Genomic DNA, 21,686 nt, shown 5'->3' with positions numbered 1-21,686 from the left:
CAACTCCTTTTCTGACCCATTTTCCCATAGCCCTCTATTCCTCAATTTATCCACCTCCACTTTAAATGCTTCTAATGATCCAGTTTTATTTGCTTTCTGATTGGTCATAGAAAGGCGGGGCACCATGAGGATGCGCGTGGGACGGGGCAAGTGGAGGCAGCAGGATCATTTGGTGAAACCTCCAGGGATACATTTTTTTCTCTCCAAGAATACATCTGATCAGAGTTGGCAACTTTTCTTCAGGATCCCTGTGTGGACACTGGCTAGTGACAGTGGGAAGTTTCCAAAGTCAAATCAAAACAAACTGATTGCATCACAAAATTTGACTGACAATCAGGATGGGTTATTGTTGTTGGCAGCTTGTATCGTGAAACCTGAATCTGAACAGCGGTATTTAAATCAATAAAATGTATAACCTGCCACACAAGCTTTGTGAATGGAATTATTGACAGTCGGACGGTTTGTCATTGCCTTGCTTTCCATTCCCAAGTTACATTTGAGCTTTTTGTGCCTAATTCTCTGCATAAAAAGTCAGCTTTATCTTGTAGGGTAATAAAGCACGGAATGATCCGGGCTGTGGGATTCCCAACCCTCCACGATTGACTTAATGATAGATGCTTTGTCATTTGTTAGGTTCCACTGATAATTTCAAGGTTGCTCTCAACACTTTTATTTACAAAAATAATTTGTAATGGAATTTTCTTGAACAGTGTTAATGTTTTACAAGCTAAGCTCCCCTGTATTGCATTTGGACAAAAACTTCATCTCTTTTATTAAGAAAAATACATTTAAACTTGAGCTTTATTGTTGTGGGTTGGCCACCAATAAATGGAGACAAAACAATTGGATTAACAAAGGTCCATTAATTTTCCTTCTACAGTCCTGGTACTCATTTGATCAGCCATGACCTAATTGAATGGTGGAACAGGTTTGAAGGGCTGAACGGTCTTCTCCTGTTTTACGATACATTGATAAAGCATATGTTTACTAATCACAGCCATCAATCCCTGCCAACAAGGCTACAACAGTCCCAGATCCTGGAAGAATCGAGACTTTCCTCCTTTTTCTCCCTTTCAGCTTCTCCATCTCCCTTCCATCTTCCCCATCTCCCTTCCATCTTCCCCATCTCCCTTCCATCTTCCTCATCTCCCTTCCATCTTCCCCATCTCTCTTTCTCCCACCCTCCCATTTTGTGGACCTCTGCAAGCTGCCTGAAGATCTTCAGTCAGTTCTAACAGCACAAAACAACTGCTGGGAACCTCGCCCTTGATTGAGAACAGGGAATAAAGTGAGTCAGGAAACATGAAAGATTGAGGATCCTCAATTACACTCCTCCATGTCCATGCAGAATGTAGATATGGAAAACCAAACTTGATGCAGCAGAGAGTGCATTTCTGATGATGGGCTGCTTACCATCTCACTGAAATAGAAGTAGAGAGCAGGTGCACCTCTCATGGTGGTTTTCGACTCAAATACAGTGAGGAGGTCAGTCATTCTCTTGAACCAAGGTTCCTCACGTGAATGAACTCTGTTTGAAAAAGGGGTTAATTTCTAAAGCCTCTTAATTGATTTTTCGCAGAGCCCTGACGACGATGATCATTCAGGACAGAAGCCCCACCAGAGGGAGGATACCATCACTCAACAGAACACTATCCAGAACGAGTCCATCACATCTGACGCAAGCAGCCCATATAACGTAAGACTCGCTTTGTAAAGTTTATTCACCGCGAATTGTTTGCTATTGGAATAATGGTGCCATGATATATAATTGAAGTATGTTCTACAATTGGTTTATGGACTATATAATGCCTTACGGTGGTGAAGTCCAGACTTGATGGGCGCAGTTGTCAGTATATGAGGACATGAAGCCCAGGAAACTCGGTGTGATCTTTATATTTATCTGCTGTTTTTTTCCCCCTGTTGCAATGTTATTTGCATGGAAGTGCTTTGCCTCCTAGGTGGATCATAGAATCTTACTTCATAGAAGGCAGCTGTTGGCCCATCATGCCTGTTCCAGTTCTTCGATGGAGCTACCCAAACAATGCCACTTGCTTGCCCTTTTCCCAAGCCCTGTAAAGTTTCCATTTTCACGTATTAGAGGATCAATTACTACTGAATCTGGCTCCGCCGCCCTTTCAGACAGTGGATTCCAGATCATAGCAACTTGGAATCAAATATCATCCGTCTCTGCTTCTGTCTGTGGAAACCGTTTTTCTTTATCAAAACTTTTCATGATTTTGAACACCTTCACTGAATCTCCCCTCTACCTTCTCTACGTTGATTGGATTGGATTGGATTGGATTTGTTTATTGTCACGTGTACCGAGGTACAGTGAAAAGTATTTTTCTTCGAGGAGCTCAACAGATCATTAAGTACACGAGAAGAAAAGGGAATAAAAGAAAATACATAATAGGGCAACACAACATATACAATGTAACTACATAAGCACTGGCTTCGGATGAAGCATACAGGGTGTAGTGTTAATGAAGTCAGTCCATAAGAGGGTCATTTAGGAGTCTGGTAACAGTGGGGAAGAAGCTGTTTTTGAGGAGAACAATCACAGTTTCTCTTGTCTCTCCATACAACTTAACCCCTCATCTCTGGAATCCTGTTACACCTCCTCTGCACCCTCTTGAAGGCCTTGACATCCTTCCTAAAATGTTATGCCCAGAGTTGGATAGTTTTCTTTGGCAGGGATGTCTATCTTCTCTGCAGACTCAGCATCTTTCCAATTTCACAGCAAAGGATATGACGGGCATACACTGCTTTCAGAACAATAAAGCAGTTATTTCACTTTAGCAAGTAGGAGAGAGAGAGAGAGAGAGAGAGACTGTTCCTTTCACTTCCAAGGTCTAAACATTTCTACTCAGTTCTCTCAGAAAGCATCACGCAGGAGCCAGTCGCTGACTGTTGTCAGGCAGAACACTGTCACTGGCCAACCCACAGGTTGCCAGCCCAACAATTGATCTGACTCCCTCCAAACCTGGCACCTAAGATCCACTCTGTACTGAAGAGCCTGACTTCTCCTTTCTAAAAACAAAATCTGGGAACGTGGTGTCCCGACAAGCAGGCTGTTTCAACTTTGCGTCTTCTCCTTAAACGCACATTCCAATCATGGGTCCATGGACCAAAATAATAAAATAACATAAAAGAAATGGGAACAAAGGAAATAAGCAGGAAGGACTCTTACAAAGGATATAGCCAATGGAGGATTTGGGGAGGCTGTGCAAAGACTGTTCTTGGCCAGTTGGACCTTTTGGCTGTTTCATTGGAACAATTTGAATTGTGCTTCAGGTAGGACAGAATGCCCTGACCTCCGATAAAGTGGCTCAAAGGATGATCGGTAATGGAAGGGTCAGTGCTTACAATGTGCATATGCTTGTACATATTGTTCTTGATGATGACATTTCCAACTGGCTGCAGTTCATTTGCGCACTTGCTGGATCCCTATCAGTCTTAAATAAAACCCAGCAAGGAGGTTTCCCTCAATGTATGAAATTACCGAGTGTTTCTTGTCCAATTGAATAAGCAAAATATTTCTATGGACTACGCGGTGAGAAAGAGAAATATTATGATTATGTTGTTCACAGCTTCTCTCTGATAAAAGTCCAAAACTCCCCCCTTTCCAACCTGTTTCCTTTAATACCACAGACTCCAGTGCTTACATTGTGAATTTGTGTTCCTCAAATCTGGATAAGTGAGGCTCTGGGCATAATCATCACACTGGGTGTTTAATCATCCCCATCTGTATTTTATTGCATCTCTGAAGTACCATCCCAAAGCACGTCATGGAGAGGGAAAGCACTGCATTTATATAGCGCCTTTCACAACCTCAGGATGTCGAAAGCCCACTACAACCAGTGAAGTGTAGTCACTGTTGCAATGTAAAAAACATGGCAAGTTATTTGTGCAGCAGGATCCCACAATCAGCAACAAGACAAATGATTAGATAATCTTGTTGGGTGATGTTGGTTGATTTATAAAAAATGGCCAAGACTCCTCTGTGACACAGTTCCGTTGGAAGTAATATTCCTGGATACCTATCTTTCTAGTGTGAGATGTTGTTGATCAAAAGAATGGTCTATTCTGCAATATTTTTACCATGTGGGCGGGAAGCAACCATTTTGTGGTGACTCCTTCCTTGTGTGACAGGACTCCATTGATACCAGGAATGGTAAACTGGGGATGACATTCCAGTTACTGATCTGCAACTTCACAGTGTTTCATTATAGGAAGTTTGAAAGAAAGCATTCCATCCCAGAATGTTTGTAACCCGTGAATCATGCTATTTGTAACTAGTAATTTATAGTGATGATATCTAAGTGAAAAATACTAGAAACATGTACAGATGTCTCCTTTCAAAACATTTTATAATTATGAGCAATTAAAGAATTATAGGGAAAAACATCCAGCACTAGAGCACAAGATCTCTGTTTCCATTTTAGATGCCAGTGTTAGAAGCACTCTAGCCTCTGAGTCACAAGGTTCAAGTCCCACTTCAGAGACATGAGCACAAAATCTCAGCTCGCACTGAGGGAGTGCAGCACTGTCAGAGTTGCTGTCTTCAGAAGAAACATTAAACCGAGGCCCGGTTTCCTCCTCAGATTGGCATAATGGATCCCATGTCACTAATTTAAAGAGAGGTAAGTTTTCCCAGGTGCCGGGGGGTGGGGGGAGCAATATTTATCCCTCAATCAACATGAGTAAAAACAGATTGCAGTTTATGGGAGCTTGCTGTGCATGAATTGGCTGCCACGTTTCCAAAATACAAGAATGACTAGGCTTCAAAACCAGCCTCCCCGAATAGGCGCCGGAATGTGGCGACTAGGGGCTTTTCACAGTAACTTCATTGAAGTCTACTTGTGACAATAAGCGATTTTCATTTCATTTCATTGGTTGTAAAGCACTTTGGGATGTCCTGTGGCTGTGAAAGATGTAAGATAAATGCAGCAGTTTTCTTTCAAGAATCATTTCTGTTCTGTTCTAATTTGTAAAACTGATTCATTGTCGAGAGGATTTCATTTCCACATTTTGATGGTCCAAGGAGAGATCTAAAAGGGACAAAAACAAAACAATTTGTGTCTGAAATGTGTGGGCTTGATGTTGTACACGGCTTCTGGTCAGTAAATGAACCTGAATGACAGTCACTGTCACCCTCCCTGGAGATTTGTGATTTATTTTTGAGCAGAGGCCAAATCTCCAGCAATGAGGAATTAGGGCCAAGTTCACTGTGTGACACAGTTAAAACGTACACAAAAGCTAAGTGTACTGAACAGCTTAAGGGGGGGGGAAAAAAGCAAATTTCCAGATTAATTGAAAATTCAGCTGCGCATATCCTAACTCACATTGTCCTATTCCCCAATCACCCACTGTGCTTGCTGACCTGCACTAGCTCCCGATCCATTAACACGTCAATTCTAAAGTTCTCGTCCTCTTTCGTACATCCCTCTGGTCTTGTCCTTCCCTTTCCCATAACCTTTCCCAGCCCTACAACCCAATGAGAATTCTGCTCTCCTCCATCTGCAGGCTCTTGTCCATTCCCCACCCACCTCCTTTGTCCCACAATTGGTGCTGGTTCCTTCAATTGTCTAGGCTATATGCTTTGGATTTCCCTCTTCAAACCCCTCCATCTCTCTGCCTCTTGTTTTTTTTTATAAATTTAGCGTACCCAATTTTTTTTTCCAATTAAGGGGCAATTTAATGTGGCCAATCCACCTAACCTGGTCATCTTTGGGTTGTGGGGGTGAAACCCACGCAGACATGAGGATTGCCTCTTGTTTTTAACCATCACTTGACCTAATATTGCCTTATGTGGTTTGATGTAAGTTTTTTTGTCTGATTATAATCCTGTCAGTAAATGAATCTGAATTATGTTTTTCTGTGCTAAAGTTGCTTCATAAATGAAAGTTGTTTCGCAGGAAATAGCAGATCCACGCACATGGAGAGCCCAGCAAATACCAAAATAAAAAAAATCAACTGTTCTCAGACTTTAAGCTATTGAAACTCTTCAAGATGGTGTGAATAGGCTGTGTGAAAGGGCCTCAACTAGCAATGGAAATCAACCCCAATTTTAATGCAGTGCTTTAATGCTCTTACTATCTAGTTTGCATTTTTAATAACAACCTGAATTAATTCTGAATAATCAATGATGACTTAAAATATGATCAAATACAGCAATTGACAATGCTGATCCAGTGACAGATTTCCACTTCCTGCTCCTCGCGTTATTATGGCACCAGAACAGGCCATTGAACGCAACTGGTCCATGCCAGTCTTTATGCTACACATGAACCTCCTCTAATCTATTTGCACGATTATTTCATCCACTTTATTGCGAATGCTCCGTTCATTAAGACACAAAGTCTTAAAGCATGTCCTTTGAACATTCCTTGTCCCATTCCCATTATTTTTCACTGTGGCCCAGTTTGATTCTGGCCCTTGATTTCCCTGCTGATCACTTCTTATTCTCCTTTCTGTCTTTTGTTCTTGTCTGTGCTTCCCCCTCCTCTAACTCCTTGCATAGGTTCCCATCTCTGCCATTTTATTTTAAACCCTCCCCTATCAAACTCCCTGTAGTTGGAGGGGCTAGCCCCTTCCTTTAGGGGACATTGTATGAGGGAGGAGCCATGTGACCCACTGGTCTAATGAGGGTTGTGGAGTGATGGAGCTGGGAATTCACTGGGACAAGTTGGGACTTGTCCGGGCAGACCCTAGAGCTGAGTATGTAAAAGTTGATTTAAGCACTCTCTAAACAGTTGCAATAAATCGTTTGGCCTCAGAAGTTAACTTGTGGAGCCAATTATTGTAGTTATTACACTCGCCCTGGGACATCAGTTCAGGTCCTACCCAGGTGCAACCAGTCCAGTTTGTACTGGTCCCATCGCCCCTAGAACCGGTTCCAATGTCACAGGAATCTGAAACCATCCTTTCAAAGACATGTTTATCCAATATATCCTGCTATTTCTACTCTACCTAGCACGTGCCACTGGTGATCATCCTGAGATCACTGCCTTTTGAGGTCCCAGTATTCAATTTCCTTCCTAATTCCCTACATGCTGCTTTTTGGACCTCATCCCTTTTTATTTACCAATGTCATTTGCACCAAAGTGTACCATGACCACTGATAGTTCATGCCCCCTCCCCCCCCTTCCCTCCAGAATGTCTTTGAGACATCCTTGACCTAGCACTGGGGAGACAGCATAACATCTTGGATTCCTATTTGCGGCCACAGAAACACTTATCTATTCCCCTTACAATCAAATCCCCTATAACTATTAAATTCCGACTCATCTTACTCCTCCCTAGCAGAACCAATTGTGGTGCAACAAATTTGGCTGCCGCTACTTTTCCCAGAGCGGCCATTCCACCCCAACAGTATCCAAAGCAGTATATCTGTTTTGCAGAGGATTTACAATCACAGGAGATTCCTGCAGTGCCTTCCTTGTTAAGTAATGGGTTAAGAGACATTGCAATTAGTTGTCTCATTTATGTTAAGTATCCATTAATTGACAATGTTATGTAAAGGGGCTTCAGGGGGCCTCTGTCAGGTGATGTGTAATTAAAGTTTTGTGCAAAGTCTGTTGGAATTAAATAAATGTATGTTGGTGAAAAAGGAACAGAACTTTAAACTCTTCACATCACAGCAACTAAAACGTCTAACAATTGGGAGCAGAGGATGGCTGCTGTGTAAATGTGAAGGGTTGAAAGATACAACTTTTCCAGATCAAACCAAGGAGTGAGTGAGAAAAAAAAAAAAAAAGGGATATATGGCTGAACCGAGGATAAAGATGGCTGGATATGACTATCCTCCCTTATTTTCTGAAAGGGAATCGTACGACCAATGGAGAAGTGCAGTGGACTAAGGTAACTGCTTTGGGAAAGAGAAAACAAGATATGGCATTGGCTCTTTCTCTACCATATGGCAGTAAAATCCGAAACACAGTGCTTTCTGAGCTGGAATTGGAAGAGTTAGACTCAGAAGAAGGTCTGGAGACTTTATTACATTATATCGATAAGATTTATGAGAAAGATGGCTTGTCAAGTGCGTATGAAGCATGGTCGGATTTTGATAAGTTCCGGAAAATGGAGGATATCTCCATTGAAGACTATATAATGTAATTTGGCAGACTATATAAAAGGCTGTAGAAACACAACCTGGAATTTCCACAGTCTGTGTTGGCCTTTAAATTACTTGACTGTGCTAGAGTGAGCAACATAGATACGCTCCTGGTTTTGACAGAAGTTCAGTTTACTGATAAGAATACCTTATTCAAACAGATGTCAAAAGCTTTACAAAAGTTTCTGGGGAAACATTCGATTCCGATGGCTCTGATGGCCCAAATAGGTCAACCTGCAATAAGGCAGAATATGGAAGATACACTACTAACAGGATGGCGAAATCGTATGGCTACGAACAGGGCTCAAGACTATAGAAGGAGATCGGGACCCGGAAATTATGAAGACAGAAACCCAGTTAGAACCTACAATAGGACGATGAACCCCAGAAATGCACGGGGCATGATAAATCGATGTTTTCGATGTGACCCTCAATACCATTATGCTTTCAACTGTCCAACTCGTATTGATAGAGTGTTTGAAGCGACACATGACACGGAAGAGTCAGAAGAGGAAAAAGAGTGACCAGAAAGAAGGCATTGTCCTATTGACAAGCAGTTTTACGCCGGTAATGAGGGTGTTGGTTGCAAAATCCTTCAACTGTGCTGTATTGGACAGTGGCTGCACATCTACTGTGTGTGGAATTGACTGGTTAAAATGTTATCTGGACTCCTTGAATGCTGAAAATCGTAACAAGGTGAAGGAATTTGAAAGTTCCACAAGTTTCAGCTTTGGGGATGATAATACTCTGAAGTCGCTGAAAAGAGTGGTGATCCCTTGCAATATTGCTGGAGTGAATCATTTCATTAGCACAGATGTTGTATCAAATGAGATAGCTTTGCTTCTGATCAGACCGTCGATGAAGAAAGCACACATGAAACTGGATATGGAACAGGATAAGACAACAGTTTTTGGAAAAACAGTAGACTTACAATTTACACAGTCGGGACACGATTGTATTCCACTAATATTTCAAGTAGAGTGGTTAAGGATGTGTTTATGGCAGTTGAAAATGGGACTTTAGCTGATAAAAAGCTTGTGGTATTAAAACTGCATAGGCAATTTGCACATCCGTCTCCTCATAGGCTGAAAATTTTATTAAAGGAGGGGTAAGGGATGACGACTATACTAAACTGATAGAACAGGTTAGTGACCGCTGTGAAGTTTGTAGGAAGTACAGAAGGACACCAGCACGACCGATAGTAACCCTACCTTTGGCCAGGGATTTTAACGAAATTGAGGCCATGGACCTTAAGATCTGGGATAAAGCAAATAATATATTTATTTTGCATTTTGTAGATTTAGCAACCAGATTTAGTCAATCAACGATTGTATGAAGTAAAGAAAAGAGAGTAATTCTGGATCAAATCGTGGAAAAATGGATAGGGACAGGAATGGGTCCACCGACAAAATTCCTTACGGACAATGAGGGAGAATGTGCTAATTATGAGTTTAGGGATATGTGTGAAAACGTGAATATCAGAGTTATGAATACGGCTGCAGAAAGCCCATTTAGTAATGGTGTCTGTGAAAGAAATCATGCTGTCATCTATGACATGCTTCGTAAAAGTTTGGCAGATCGACCAAATTGCAGGTTAAATTCAGCTTTAGCATGGGCGGTACATGCAAAGAATTCATTGCAGATGGTTGGGGGCTATAGTCCTTATCAATTAGTGTTTGGTAGAAATCCTAAGATTCCGTCCATTTTGGATGACCAGCCTCCAGCTTGGGAGGGGACTACAATTAGCTCTGGTTTTGCTGAACATTTAAATGCATTACATAGGAGTAGAAAAGCTTTTTTGGAAGCAGAAGTCTCTGAAAGAATTCACAGAGCTTTAAGACACAACGTACGGCCATCAGATGTCGTTTTTCAGCAAGGAGGCATGGTATACTATAAGAGATACAATTCTAATGAATGGAAAGGCCCAGGGAAGATCATAGGCATAGATGGCAAAACAATTATTTTGCAACATGGTAATCAAACTGTTAGGGTACATTCATCAAGGATAATTGGTACAGATTACAAATTTTCAAATTTAGACAAAGAAGACAGACATGACGAGGAACCAGAGTCATCTGGTACGCATGTGTTACAGAACTGTAGAGGAACACAACACTTCTGATGAATTAGAACAGGCCATTTTTCCGAAAGGCCAACTGCCAAAAGTTGGTACAAAAGTGACATATTTGCCTGAAGGGTCTAGTCAATGGAAGGATGCAACTGTTATTAGTAGAGCAGGGAAGGCCACTGGAAAGTATAAACATTGGTTGAATGTACAGCATTCAGGGGAAGGAGTCAAGACAATGGATTGGGAAAACGAAGTTCAAAAATGGAGGGCACAGAAACGCAGTGCCAGTTCAGATAGTACATCGGATAGTGAACAGGTCTGCAGGAAAAGGTCGAGAACTATTGAAAGGACATCCCACAGCAGAAGGGAAAGATCAAGCAGTAGCAGTACAGAACGAGATACCAGGCGGGAGAGGGGGCGTAGTTTATCAAGATCTCGGAACATGAGTCAGACTACGAATACTAATAGGAGGAGAAGCCCACATGCATGTGAGATTTTGGTGGCTTCAAATAAATTAGATGAAAAAGTTATCAAAGATGCTAAACAGCAAGAATTGCATAGTTGGAGTGAATTTGGGGTATACATGGAAGTACCGGATAGGGGACAAAGAGCTCTATCCCACAGATGGATTTGCACGGAAAAGGTTCTTCCGGATGGAACTTATAAGTCAAACGGCAGGCTTGTGGCAAGGGGATTTGAAGAAAACTTAGAAGATCAGGATTTAATGGTAGATTCACCTGCAGCAGGAAAGGTTATTTTAAAGATCATCTTGGCTCTATTGGCCACTAAGGCATGAGAATGCAAATCTATAGATATAAAAGCTGCCTTTTTGCAGGGGCATCAGCTCCAGAAAGACACTTTTCTCCGTCCTCCTAAAGATCTCTGGAAGTTGAACAAATGTGTATATGGATTAAATGATGCATCTAGAGTCTGGTATTTTTTGGTAAGGTCAGTTTTGTTAAAGTTAGGCTGCTGCCAGTTGAAAGCAGATCCTGCAATGTTTTACTGGCACTATAAAGGAAATCTTTCTGGCACCTTTATGATGAATGTCGATGATTTTTTGTGGGGTGAGACGAGTGATTTTGAAGCTATTGTAATCTCTGGTTTGAGGAAAGAATTCCGGGTTGTAAGTCAGGCTTCCGGTGCATTTAAAAGAATTTTAAAAATTTATTCTTGTTTTTCACATTTTCTCCTGCATTTACACCCATCAACAATAAACAATAATCAGCAACAGATATGCCAATCCCCATAACAATAACAACGATCCCATCCTCCCACCAACCCCGAAACATCAACCCACATGTTTACATAAACAAATGACAAAAAGGAATCAGGGATTACCCGTAGTCACCCTTAATATACACAGCCCCCCCCACCCCCCCACCCCCTGTTATCCAGTTCTTGAAAGTGCATAATAAATAGAGCCCATGACTTGTAGAATCCCTCCGAGCTTCCCCTCAGTTCGAACTTAACCTTCTCAAGGGTCAAGTATACCAACAGGTCCCCCCGCCATGCCAGGGCACTGGGTGGAGAGGCTGCTCTCCATCCCAACAGGATCCGCCTTCGGGCGATCAACGAGGCGAAGGATATGATATCTGCCTCCGCACCCTTTTCCAACCCTGGCTGGTCCGACACCCCGAATATGGCCTCCCGGGGTCCCGTGTCTAGTTTCACATGCACCACCTTAGAAACTACCCAAAACACCTCCTTCCAGTACTCCCCTAGCTTTGGACAGGACTAAAACTTATGAACTTGATTAGCGGGGCCACCCCCCGCAACGCTCACACACATCCTCTACTCCTTCAAAAAATCGGTTCATCCTCGCCCTCATGAGGTACGCTCTATATACCACCTACAGCTGTATCAGCCCCAGCCTTGCACATGAGGTGCAGGCATTCACTCTCCGGAGCACCTCACACCAGACCCCCTCTATAACCTCTCCCAGCTCTTCCTCCCACTTTGCTTTGATCCCTTCCAGTGGTGCCTTATCCTCTTCCAAAATAGCTCCGTACACCGCTGACACTGCCCCCTTCGCCAGTCCCCTTGTCGTCAGCACCTCCTCCAGCAATGTGGAGGCCAGTTCCTCTGGGAAGCTCTGTATCTCCTTCCTGGCAAAATCCCAAACTTGCATGTACCTAAACACTTCTCCCTGCTCCAGCCCATACTTCGCTTCCAGCTCCCTCAATCCTGCCAACCGACCCTGAAGAAACAAATCTTTTAGCGTCTTAATCCCCCTCTCTTCCCATTTCCGAAAACTTCCATCCCACCTCCCTGGCTCAAATCTGTGGTCCCCCCGAAGCGGCATTTCCCTTTCCCGAAGTGTTGGCGAAACTGCCTCCAGATTTTCAATGAAGCTGTTATTATCGGACTCCCTCAGTATTTCCCCGGAGCTATCGGGAGCGGTGCTGTTGCTAGTGCTTTCAACCGCGACCCCCTGCACAAACTCTCCTCCATTCTGACCCACTGGGAATCAACCCCCCTGACCCAGCTCCGCACCTTCTCCACATTCGCCGCCCAGTAGTAGTGCAACAGGTTCGGGAGACCCAAACCCCCTGCCTGCCTTCCCCTCTGTAGCAGCACCTTTCTCACTCTGGCCACCTTCCCTCCCCATATGAACGAGGTAATCCTTCCCTCAATCTGCCTGAAAAAAGACTTTGGCAGGAAAATCGGTAGGCGCTGAAAAATAAACAGAAATCGCGGCAACACATTCATTTTAACCGCCTGTACCTGACCCGCCAGTGACAGAGGAAGACCATCCCACCTTGCCAGATCGGCTTTCACTCTCCCCATCAAACCACTGATGTTGTACCTGCGAAGCCTCCCCCACTCCCGGGCAACCTGCACCTCCAGATACCTAAAGTGAGTCCTTGCCCAACGGAATGGCAGCCCCCTCACCCCTGCCCCCATCCCCGGCCGAGACACCAAAAAATACTCACTTGTACCCCGAGAAATACCCGCAGGAGCTCCAATATTCCTCCTATCGACACACTCGGTTCCGACACATACAGCAGCAAGTCGTCGGCATATAAGGACACCCTATGCTCTATCCCCCCCGCACTATTCCTTTCCATGCTCCCGAACTTCTCAATGCGATGGCCAACGGCTCAGTCGCAAGTGCAAATAGCAGGGGGGACATAGGACATCCCTGTCTCGTCCCACGGTGGAGAGAAAAGTATCTCAAACTGATATTATTTGTGCAGACACTTGCCTTCGGCTCCTTATATAATAGCTTTGCCCAGTTCACAAATATTGGTCCAATCCCAAACCGCTCCAGCACTGCCATCAGGTACCCCCATTCTACCCGATCAAACGCCTTCTCGGCGTCCAATGCCACAACTACCTCTGTTTCCTTCCCTTCCGCCGGTGCCATAACGACGTTCAAAACCCTCCTAATGTTCGAAAACAGCTGCCTCCCCTTCACGAACCCCGTCTGATCCTCCCCTATCACCTTCGGGAGGCACTCCTCCAGCCTACCCGCCAGTACCTTCGCCAACACTTTTGCGTCCACATTCAGAAGTGATATGGGCCGATACGACCCACACTCCGTCGGATCCTTATCTTTTTTTAGCAACAGTGAAATCGATGCCTGCCCCAAGGTTTGCGGCAATACCCCCTTCCCCATTGCCTCCTCAAACATCCCCACCATTAGGGGTGCCAACCTATCCTTAAATTTTTTATAATATTCCACCGGAAACCCATCCGGCCCTGCCACCTTCCCCGACTGCATCCTCCCAATCGCATCCTTTATCTCCTGCTCCACTATTGCTCCTTCTAATGTAGCCCTGTCCCCCTCCCCTAGCCTCGGGTACTCCAACCCATCTAGAAATTCCTGCATCTCACGGTCTACCCCGGGTGGCTCTGACTTGTACAACCTCTCATAAAACTCCTCAAAAACCTTGTTAATCAGCACTGGAGCCACCACCAACTTCCCTGCCCTATCCCTCACCTGAAGAATTTCCCTTGCCGCTGCCTCCCTCCGGAGCTGACCTGCTAACATACGCCCTGCCTTATCTCCATGTTCATAAACTGCACCCCTTGCTCGTCTCAGTTGGCGCACCGCCTTCCTGGTGGACAGTCGGTCGAAACTCGCCTGTAGTTCCTTCCTCTTCCAGCTTCGCTGGGTCCCCATTTTCTGCTTACCTCCTATCTATCTCCAACATCTCACCTATTACCCTCTGCCACTCCAACCTCTCCTCTTTGTCCATCCTGGCCTTAAACAAAATTACCTCACCCCTCACCACCACCTTTAGAGCCTCCCAGACGACTGCCTTCGACACCTCACCCGTACAATTGAAACCTACATACTCCTTAATTACCTTTTCAATTTTCTCACAGAACACTTGGTTCCCCAAAAGCCCCATATCCAGTTTCCACCCTGGTCTCTGCGCTACCCCCTTCTCCAGCACCATATCCACCCAATGTGGAGCGTGATCTGACACTGCAATTGCAGAGTATTCCGACCCCTTGACTCCAGCCAGCAAAGCCTTTCCCATCACAAAAAAGTCGATCCGCGAGTATACCTTATGGACCCATAGAAAAACGAGTACTCCCGTTCCCTTGGGTGCAGGAACCTCCAAGGGTCCACCCCTCCCATTTCCACCATTAGCCCAGCCAGTGCCTTCGACCCCCCTGATGGGACCAGCGAGCGCGGCTGTGATCTGTCCAACCTTGGCTCCTGCACCAAGTTCCAGTCCCCCCCCACAATCATCTCATGCGTGTCCAAGTCGGGAATGGCCCCAAACACCTTGCTCGCGAATCCCACATCGTCCCAATTGGGACCGTATACACTTAACAGCGCCACTAATCTCCCCTCCAGCGCCCCTGCCACAATCACATATCTACCCCCCTGATCTGCCACCACCTTCTCCATCTGGAAGCGTACCCTTTTTGCTGACCAACACCGCTACCCCTCGAGCCCTTCCATCATATCCGGAGTGAAACTCTTGGCTAACCCAGCCCTATTTAAGTCTCACCTGGTCCTTCACCCTCAAGTGAGTCTCCTGCAGCATTGCTACATCGGCTTTCAAACTTTTAAGATGCGCAAGCACCCTTGACCTCTTTACCAGACCTCCTAGCCCTCTCACGTTCCACGTGACTATCCTTACTGGGGGTCTCTCGCCCCCCCCCCCCCCACCTTTATTATCCACCATCACCATACCACCGGGCCCTGCCCCATAAGCCTGACCCGTCCCTGTCCATTGTTAACATTGCACCCCTTCCCCCCCCCCTCCCAACAACCCCCCCTAAACATCCCCCAACATCCATCCCTTCCCCCCCCCTCGCTCGCCTCGTAAGCCCATTGAAGCCTGCTATCCAGACTCCAACGTCCAAAGCCCTCCTCTCACCTCACCCCTGTTCACTAGCTGACTTTAGTTAGCTAGCGCGAGTGGCTCCCCCCGCCAAGACATCTTGCCCCCTTCCACCCAGTCCCAGAGAAAGAAACACCAAAACAAACCCAACAATCCAACCCCTACAATTCACTAACATAACATTTAACCGTCGCAACACAGAATGCCATTAACTTGAACTCTGTAACAATGCAAAGAGAAGTAAATTGCAATACAAATCAGTAAAAAGAAAGTTGTAACATTTATACATTTTCCAGCTGCTCAAACACAGTCCACAGTTTCTCTTCCAGTTCCGCTCTTCACGTCTGTCCCAAGCCTTCTGCCCTCACGAACGCCTCAGCCGCCTCCGCTGTCTCAAAATAAAAGTCTTTGACGTTATATGTTACTCTCAACTTTGCTGTGTTCACCATACCAAATCACACCCCCTTCTTGCACAAAGCCGCCTTCACTCGCCCCAACGCCGCTCGTCTTTTTGCCAACTCCACCGTCAATGTCCTGGTAGATTCGAACCGCAGTACCATCCCACAGTACCTCACGCTTCTGCTTCGCCCAGCTTAATACCTTCTCCTTCATGCAAAACTTATGGAAGCAGATAATTACTGCCCTTGGCGGCTCGTTCACTTTGGGCTTCGGCCTTAATGACCGATGAGCTCGGTCTAGCTCGTACAGGGTGGGGCTCTAACCCTCCCCCTCTGCTCCGACAACTTCTTAGCTAAGTATTGCGTTGGCCTTGGGCCCTCTGTCCCTTCGGGCAAGCCCACAATGCTCAAATTGTGCCGCCTTGAGCGGTTTTCCAAGTCTTCCAGCTTGCTCGGAGCCCTCTGTTAACCTCCACCACCCTCTGCAGCTCGTCCCCCATCGAGGTGACCTGGTCGCTGTGTCGTGACACGGCCTCTTCCACTTCCTTCATCTTCTCGCCCTGCTCTCTCACCTCGGCCGATGCCTTTGCCACCGCCACCCTCACCGGGCCGATTGACTCCACCACCAATGACTTCAACGCGACCGCCGTCTCCTTCCTTAAGACCTCCATGTACCTCGCAAGCTGTTTTTCCAGCTCCACCGCCATCACCTCGGTCATCTTCTCCACCGTAAGTAGTGCGGCCCCGCCTTGCAGTTCGGCTTCCGCCATCCTGTCAACACTTTTGCTCGTTTTCTCCTTCAGCGGCGAACCCGCGTTTCCTCCTTTCTGCGACGCTGCTCTTCACATCCTTTAGCGGCTTATTGTTTTTTATCTTTTCTCCTCCCGCCCCCTTCACCCTCCTGTCCTTCATCAATCTGACTTATTCTTTTTTTGAAAAGAAAAGAGGGAGAGAAATTTTGTTTTAACCAAAATTCCTTAAACCTTCTTTCTTTCGCCTCTGCATTCACCCAGAGCTCCCCTGAGCCCAGGCTTCAGCCTTCTTTCTTCCTTCCAGGTGGGAGCCATCCGACGTGGAAGGCTTTCGGTGCATTTAAATATATTGGACTGGAAATTGGACAGACGAAGTTAGGGGCAACATTACGTCAGCAATCTTATTTGGAAAGTATCAGCAATTAGTCGTGGCCGAGTTTCACAAAAAGACGCAATGGTTTCAAAATAGAAAAAGAGCAACTGCGAAGTTTAATTGGGCAACTGAACTGGTTAGGTAGACAGACTAGACTGGATGTGAGTTTTGATGTCTTAGAGTTGAGTACAAAAATGAATGATCCCAAAGTAGAAGGCATAATAAGAGCAAATAAAGCGTTGGCCAAACTAAAAATGCCAGGAGTGTGTTTTGAAGTTCCCGGTTTTAGGTGACCGTAGGCACTTGAAACTCATAGTTTATAGTGTTGCGTCCTACGCAAATTTATCTCATGGGATTTCAAGCGCAGGAGGTTTTATAATTTTCCTTTTGGAGAACAATGGTAAATGTTGCCCGCTTGTGTGGGAAACAAAGAAAATAAGGAGAGTGGTAAAAAGCACTTTGGCTGCTGAGACGTTAAGCCTTGTAGAGGCGGTGGATATGGCCTTTTATATAAGTCAGAAATTTTGGGATTAGGGGATTTGGGTAATGTACCTATTGACTGTCACATTGACAATAAATCTCTGTGGGAAAATGTGCACTCTACAAAAAGTGTCAATGAAAAGAGGTTACGGATAGACATTGCAAGTTTGAAACAGATGTTGGACAGAGGGGAAATAACAAACATTAAATGGGTCAACAGGAGCTATCAACTGTCAGACTGTTTTACGAAAAGAGGGGCAAGTTCACAGAAACTTTTGGATATTGTTAATGAAGGGCGCTTGTTTCTGTGACTTTTTTTTCTTTCTTGCCCAAACAAAAAAAAACTGGGGAAAAAAGGCGGGGGGGGGGGGGGGAATCACATGTGCATTTGAGTTTCTTGACATTTTGTTTTCACCTAATTATTTTTTTTCTCCAAGGAAGGGGAGACTGTTAAGTAAAGGGTTAAGAGACATTGCAATTAGTTGTCTCATTTATGTTAAGTATCCATTAATTGACAATGATATGTAAAGGGGCTTCAGGTGGCTTCTGTCAGGTGATGTGTAGTTCGAGTTTTGTGCAAAGTCTGTTGGAATGAAATAAATGTGTGTTGGTGAAAAAGGAACAGAACTTTAGACTCTTCATATCACAGCAACTAAAACGTCTAACATTCCTAGTTCTTTTGCTCTGCCTGGTGGTCACCCATTCCCGTCCTGCCTGTGGAGTCTTAGCCTGCAATGTGATTAACTGTCTATAATTGCTTTCAATGATACTCTCCACCTCGCAGAATCTCCAATTTCCCAGCTGACTTGACTCTCCAGCTCTGAAACCCATGTTTCCAGGAGCTGCAGCTGGAGACATTTTCTGCACACCTACTGGCCTGGGGCACTGGAACTTGGCTTCCCACACAGAGCAGGACTAGCACACCATGGCCTTGAGCTCTGCTGCCATGACTTACCCCTTTAAACCTTTTGGAATATACTTAAACACTATTGATATCAATTATGCTAGGTCCTTCTTCTCTGGTCTTCATTACTACACAATATATCCCTTACAAACTATAACCGATAAAAGTAGTAAACACTTCCCGACTGTATTCGCCCATCAGTTGCTTCCACTTGTCCTGGAGTGGCACTTTTGAATCCTGATGTCACCTCAAGAGCTCCAAACTCCAAGCTAGCACTCCTCTCTTAGTCTCTCTCTTTCTTACGCTCTTATCACCTCCCACCTCCGCTCTCCTCACGCTCTTTTATCAGCTGGTTTTCCCATGATGTCGCACTTTTCATTTAAGTTAACTAAATTTACCTATCTATCAAGATAGGATTTGAACTCTCTCTGGGCTATTGGTCCAGGCCTCTGGGTTACTGTTCATTAACATGACCATTATGTTACCATACCCTTTTCCATCTGTTCAAATTAATGACTGGGAAATTGGGTGGGGTCTGTGAAGAGCCTGCACTCTTCCATTCCCAGTTCTGTTTTCACTGTGCCAAGATCAGCGAATGCATCCCAGGGCAGGAATCATAACACAATAATTGGAGTTCCTTCCCTAAGTCACTGCATCTCTCCATCTTCATTTTTCAAAGACCTGTCAAAACCCCCCTTGGGTTATAGTTGGACTATATCTTTGGTTGTGCTTCCCAAATCTTTCTGATCCGCCCCACTGCCTTTACTACAGTGCCTGTTCGCTTATCCATCCCCTCGCAATCCCCCTCTGCAAAGGCTCTCTATAAATGTCTGTTGTAGTTATGTTGCAAGTTGCTCTATATCCAGATTTACCTAATCCACAGCAGCCCCAGACCAAGAGGTTGCCTTGAACTCTTGAGCACTTCATTCGTAATTCAATTTAAACATAATATTGGTGTGAACGATAGTCCATGCTCTTCAATGGAGCATTTATCTTTTGTTTTTTGTTGATGCCCATTCTGGCAGGTCTTCACAATTGGAAGGGAGCTTTATTTGGATAAACATCTCTGGTTGAATTTCAAATAGTCATAATTTTCTCACTGCCAATTTGACCCGCCTTTGCTCTGTTGGCTGATGTGCCCGCTCTCTCTTCCTACCGTATGTAACTCCAGAATGCACAATCAGCCCACTCCCCTAACTTCTGTTGAGTTTGTTTTGTCCTTGTTGTTCTCGCCTGTCAGCTGTCTTAGCATTTTATTCCTGATGTGCGTTTCATCCATGTCAAAACTCTGATTTTCCGTATTGGTTGGCATATGTTGTCAGCTGGCTGACTTGTGCATTACAGAACCTCTGAAAAGCACAGTGCATTAAGATCTGGGAAACATTTCTGCATTGTGTTTAGCAATGGCAAATGGAAAACATTAGTGTCTCAGCTGTGTTTAATCGTTTTCCTTTCCATAAGAAAATTAATTTTAGATTCCATTGGCCAAAATAATTTTATTTAAAAAAAACGCTTATTGCTTTAGCATTAGCGTTGCCCTATCCTTCCTGTGATCAAAGCTGCTGTGTTATATAAGAATTGCATAAAATATACAGGACCAAAATCAGTCATTTGGTCCAATCAGCTGTTCATGCTCCAATCAAGCTTCCATCCTCACCCAACCTTATCAGTAGAACCCTCCATCGCCTTCTCCTTCATATGCTTGTCGAGCTTCCCTTAAATGTGTTTTTGTCCTTTGAGGTAAAGGTGACCATGCTCATCATCTGGAGTGTTTTGTAGGTTTTTGATAGGCACTTAGTTGAGGTGACTGCACTTGGAAACTTTTGCTGGCCATAGAACAGGATACCACATATTATTGAGTTTTCGATGAGTTGCTGCCTCGGGATTTCCTTCCCTTATGCTTTCCCTCTGAACTGTTCTTGCTTTTGAAGGAGGCTGCACTTTTCTTTATTTGGTTACACATGGTGTATGCTGATGAGCTTCCCCCTGGTCTTGTGGTCGATTCTGGTGAGCGAGACCTTCAGAATGTCTTTGTGCTTCCTTTGAATGCCATGAGAGCACAACCTTGACTGAAAATGTCCATAATGTTTTTCTTCTGGGAAGTGAGTGTTGGGCATTCTGACCATATGGCCAGCCCAACACAGTTGCGACTGTCTCACAATGAGATGGCTGCTTGGCATGTCAGCTCAGGGATCATCTCTGTGTTGGGTATTGTGTCCGGCCCCCTGATCTCCAGAAGCTACCAAATGCAGCTCAAGTGAAAGTGGGTGAGTTCCTTGACATGACGCTGGTACACAGTGCAAATCTCTCCAGCACAAAGCAGAATGAACATAGAACATAGAAAATACAGCACAGAACAGGCCCTTCGGCCCACGATGTTGTGCCGAACCTTTGTCCTAGATTAATCATAGATTATCATTGAATTTACAGTGCAGAAGGAGGCCATTCGGCCCTTTGAGTCTGCACCGGCTTCTGGAAAAAGCACCCTACCCAAACTCAACACCTCCACCCAACACCAAAGGCAATTTTGGACATTAAGGGCAATTTATCATTGGCCAATTCACCTAACCTGCACATCTTTGGACTGTGGGAGGAAACCGGAGCACCCGGAGGAAACCCACGCAGACACGGGGAGGACGTGCAGACTCCACACAGACAGTGACCCAAGCCGGAATCGAACCTGGGACCCTGGAGCTGTGAAGCATTGTGCTATCCACAATGCTACCGTGCTGCCCTTAAGAACAAATAAATCTACACTATATCATTTTACCGTAATCCATGTACCTATCCAATAGCTGCTTGAAGGTCCCTAATGTTTCCGACTCAACTACTTCCACAGGCAGTGCATTCCATGCCCCCACTACTCTCTGGGTAAAGAACCTACCTCTGATATCCCTCCTATATCTTCCACCTTTCACCTTAAATTTATGTCCCCTTGTAATGGTTTGTTCCACCCGGGGAAAAAGTCTCTGACTGTCTACTCTATCTATTCCCCTGATCATCTTATAAACCTCTATCAAGTCGCCCCTCATCCTTCTCCGTTCTAATGAGAAAAGGCCCAGCACCCTCAACCTTTCCTCGTAAGACCTACTCTCCATTCCAGGCAACATCCTGGTAAATCTTCTTTGCACCTTTTCCAAAGCTTCCACATCCTTCCTAAAATGAGGCGACCAGAACTGTACACAGTACTCCAAATGTGGCCTTACCAAAGTTTTGTACAGCTGCATCATCACCTCACGGCTCTTAAATTCAATCCCTCTGTTAATGAACGCTAGCACACCATAGG

General features: G+C 44.9%; 1 protein-coding gene across 2 annotated transcripts in view; it reads left to right on the top strand.

Annotated features, from left to right (window-relative positions):
- The window catches only part of pawr (PRKC, apoptosis, WT1, regulator), a 174,191-nt gene that overhangs the window by 113,337 nt on the left and 39,168 nt on the right, over positions 1-21,686 (top strand). For both annotated transcript variants that reach the window (XM_072484736.1, XM_072484735.1), the window contains exon 3: positions 1,580-1,696. In XM_072484736.1, the coding sequence (XP_072340837.1) occupies positions 1,580-1,696 (117 nt within the window). The remainder of the gene's footprint in view (positions 1-1,579; positions 1,697-21,686) is intronic.

This window comes from Scyliorhinus torazame, chromosome 19, assembly GCF_047496885.1.
Source record: "Scyliorhinus torazame isolate Kashiwa2021f chromosome 19, sScyTor2.1, whole genome shotgun sequence".
Taxonomy (NCBI): Eukaryota; Metazoa; Chordata; class Chondrichthyes; order Carcharhiniformes; family Scyliorhinidae; genus Scyliorhinus; species Scyliorhinus torazame.
The sequence above is the reverse complement of the archived record's forward strand: the minus strand, read 5'-3'. Positions and strand labels throughout refer to the sequence as shown.